Genomic DNA, 2,909 nt, shown 5'->3' on the forward strand with positions numbered 1-2,909 from the left:
TGACTGACTGACTGACTGACTGACTAACTAACTGACTGACTGACTGACTGACTGACTGACTGACTAACTGACTGACTGACTGGGTGACTGACTGCGTGATTAAGGAACAGTAATAGAAAGATTGACTGACTGACTGACTGACTGACTGACTGACTGGGTGACTGACTGTGTGACTGACTGATTGACTATATTGTTAAGCTTAAGGAACAGCACTAGAAGGACCCACAATAAACATGGCACTATGTATCCTTGGTTTTCATTTTCCCTGTATCAATGTAAAAATAATACACTGACTGAGACACTATTTCGATAACTGCATTTCTTACTAAAGTTCACCAGGTGTGTGTGTGTGTGTGTGTGTGTGTGTGTGTGTGTGTGTGTGTGTGTGTGTGTGTGTGTGTGTGTGTGTGTGTGTGTGTGTGTGTGACAGTGTGTGTTTGCGTGTGCTTTCTCACTTCAAACACAAGAATTAAGAAAAAAAACAAATAATAATAATAATAATAATAAAAATGATAATAATAATAATAATAATAATAATAATAATAATAATAATAACAAAGCAGCATTCAAAACGATTTATTAACAAGACTTCAACTGAACACATCAACAAAATGCCCACAACAAACTAATCATAACAAAACCAACACATTTTTCCATTACGATTTAACATACTAACACATTACAACGACGATAAATACATAATGAATACTGTTCTCTTCTTCCTCTTAACCCCTTCACTACTGGGACACATTTCTACCTTGGGATTTGTGTACCATTAGATTATTTCATTGACATTAGGAAGGGTCTATGGAGGTCACAAGATTAATGGCCACAGTCTTCACTATTTTAACCCCTTCAGTACTGGGACACATTTCTACCTTGAGATTTGTACCATTAGACCATTTTATTGACATTAAGAACGGTCTATGGAGGTCAGAGGATTAATGGCCACAATCTTCACTATTTTAACCCCTTCAGTACTGGGACACATTTTTACTTTGAGTTTTGTGTACCATTAGACCATTCCATTGACATTAGGAAGGGTCTATGGAGGTCAGAAGATTAATGGCCACAGTCTTCACTATTCTAACCCCTTCAGTACTGGGACACATTTCTACCTTGAGATCTGTGTACAATGAGACCATTTTATTGACATTAGGAAGGGTCTATGGAGGTCAGAAGATTAATGGCCACAGTCTTCACTATTTTAATCCCCCACATAAGTTTCTGAAACTGTAGAAAATCACCAAATAGTCACCAGAATGAATAGGGAAAAGCGTCCTGGTACTCATGGGGAATAATTTTGTGATGATAAAGCCAACTAGGTAATTCTGGAGGAGGAGGAGGAGGAGGAGGAGGAGGAGGAGGAGGAGGAGGAGGAGGAGGAGGTGAGGGAGTCCATGGCGGTTCTTACGTAGCCAATAGCAGCAGCAGTGGAGTCGTGTAGAAAGCGACCAACCCGCCTCAGCACACTGCGTCCCATTACTGTGTTGTCGTTCATGTTCCTGCCGGGGTGGTAGTAGTAGTAGTAGTAGTAGTAGTAGTAGTAGTAGTAGTAGTAGTAGTAGTAGTAGTTGTTGTTGTTGTTGTTGTTGTTGTTGTTGTTGAAGTAGTAGTAATAGTAATAGTAGTAGTAGTAGTAGTAGTAGTAGTAGTAGTAGTAGTAGTAGTAGTAGTAGTAGTAGTAGTAGTAGTTGTTGTTGTTGTTGTTGTTGTTGTTGTTGTTGATGTTGTTGACGTAGTAGTAGTAGTAGTAGTAGTGGTAGTAGTTGTTGTAGTAGTTGTTGTTGTTGTTGTTGTTGTTGTTGAGTAGTAGTAGTAGTAGTAGTAGTAGTAGTAGTAGTAGTAGTAGTAGTAGTAGTAGTTGTTGTTGTTGTTGTTGTTGTTGTTGTTGAGTAGTAATAGTAGTGGTAGTAGTAGTAGTAGTAGTGGTAGTAGTAGTAGTTGTAGTTGTAGTAGTAGTTGTTGTTGTTGTTGAGCAGTGGTAGTAGTAGTAGTAGTAGTAGTAGTAGTAGTAGTAGTAGTAGTAGCAATAGGAGTAGTAGTAATTGTTGTTGTTGTTGTTGTTATTGTTGATGTTGCTGACGTAGTAGTAGTAGTAGTAGTAGTAGTAGTAGTAGTAGTAGTTGTTGTTGTTGTTGTTGTTGTTGTTGTTGAAATAGTAGTAGTAGTAGTAGTAGTAGTAGTAGTAGTAGTAGTAGTAGTAGTAGTAGCAGCAGCAGTAGTGGTCGTGTTTGTTGATGCAGAGTGAGAAAACAGACAATACTGAAACAAACTTATAAATTCAACTTGAGCGAAATAAACTGAGAGTAAACAAAGAAACTAAACAAACTGAAACAAGACAAATAAATAAACACATAAACCAAAAAAAGACAGCAAAAACATCCTAAAACACACACAAACACACAAACACACGAACACTCAAACACACATACTTACTCGCTCATAGACACCAAATCATTAACATTGAGATTATTATTATTGTTATTGTTATTATTATCATTATTGTTGTTGTTGTTATTGTTGATGATGCTTATAATATTGACCACAGTGTCCAGCAAAGCCATAATGAAGGCGAGGAAGGCGAGATTCGAATTAATATCTCTTTCTGGGCGAGAGAGGAAGTCGGGAAGGCTGGTAATGTTGTCTAGTGCGGTAAGGTTGGCATCCCTGTTTGTTTTGGTGTTCGAAGCGTGAGGGTTCAAATGCTCCCCCTTCTGTAGCACCTCCGTCAGTAGTAAGGCTGGAGGAGCGACGGACGGTGGTGTTATTGAGGGAGGCATCTTGGTCACTTGAAAATTAGGTAAGAAAAATATTGTACTATATTTTCCAGTTTATTTTTGTTTTCCTTGATTTTCTTTTGTTGTCGAATGATGGAAATGTTTTTGTTATTGTTTTCTTCTTGTTGT

At 37.9% G+C, this 2,909-nt stretch overlaps 1 protein-coding gene across 1 annotated transcript in view; it reads right to left on the reverse strand.

Moving 5' to 3' along the window:
* Positions 1 to 2,909, reverse strand: part of LOC123514970 (integrator complex subunit 5-like protein) — a 6,739-nt gene extending 3,830 nt beyond the window's left edge. The window contains exons 1-2 of the mRNA XM_045273262.1: positions 2,440 to 2,909; positions 1,323 to 1,505 (exon numbers count right to left, since the gene is read on the reverse strand). Of these exons, the coding sequence (XP_045129197.1) occupies positions 1,323 to 1,505; positions 2,440 to 2,783 (527 nt within the window). The 5' untranslated portion in view covers positions 2,784 to 2,909. The remainder of the gene's footprint in view (positions 1 to 1,322; positions 1,506 to 2,439) is intronic.

Source organism: Portunus trituberculatus, chromosome 5, assembly GCF_017591435.1.
Source record: "Portunus trituberculatus isolate SZX2019 chromosome 5, ASM1759143v1, whole genome shotgun sequence".
NCBI lineage: Eukaryota > Metazoa > Arthropoda > Malacostraca > Decapoda > Portunidae > Portunus > Portunus trituberculatus.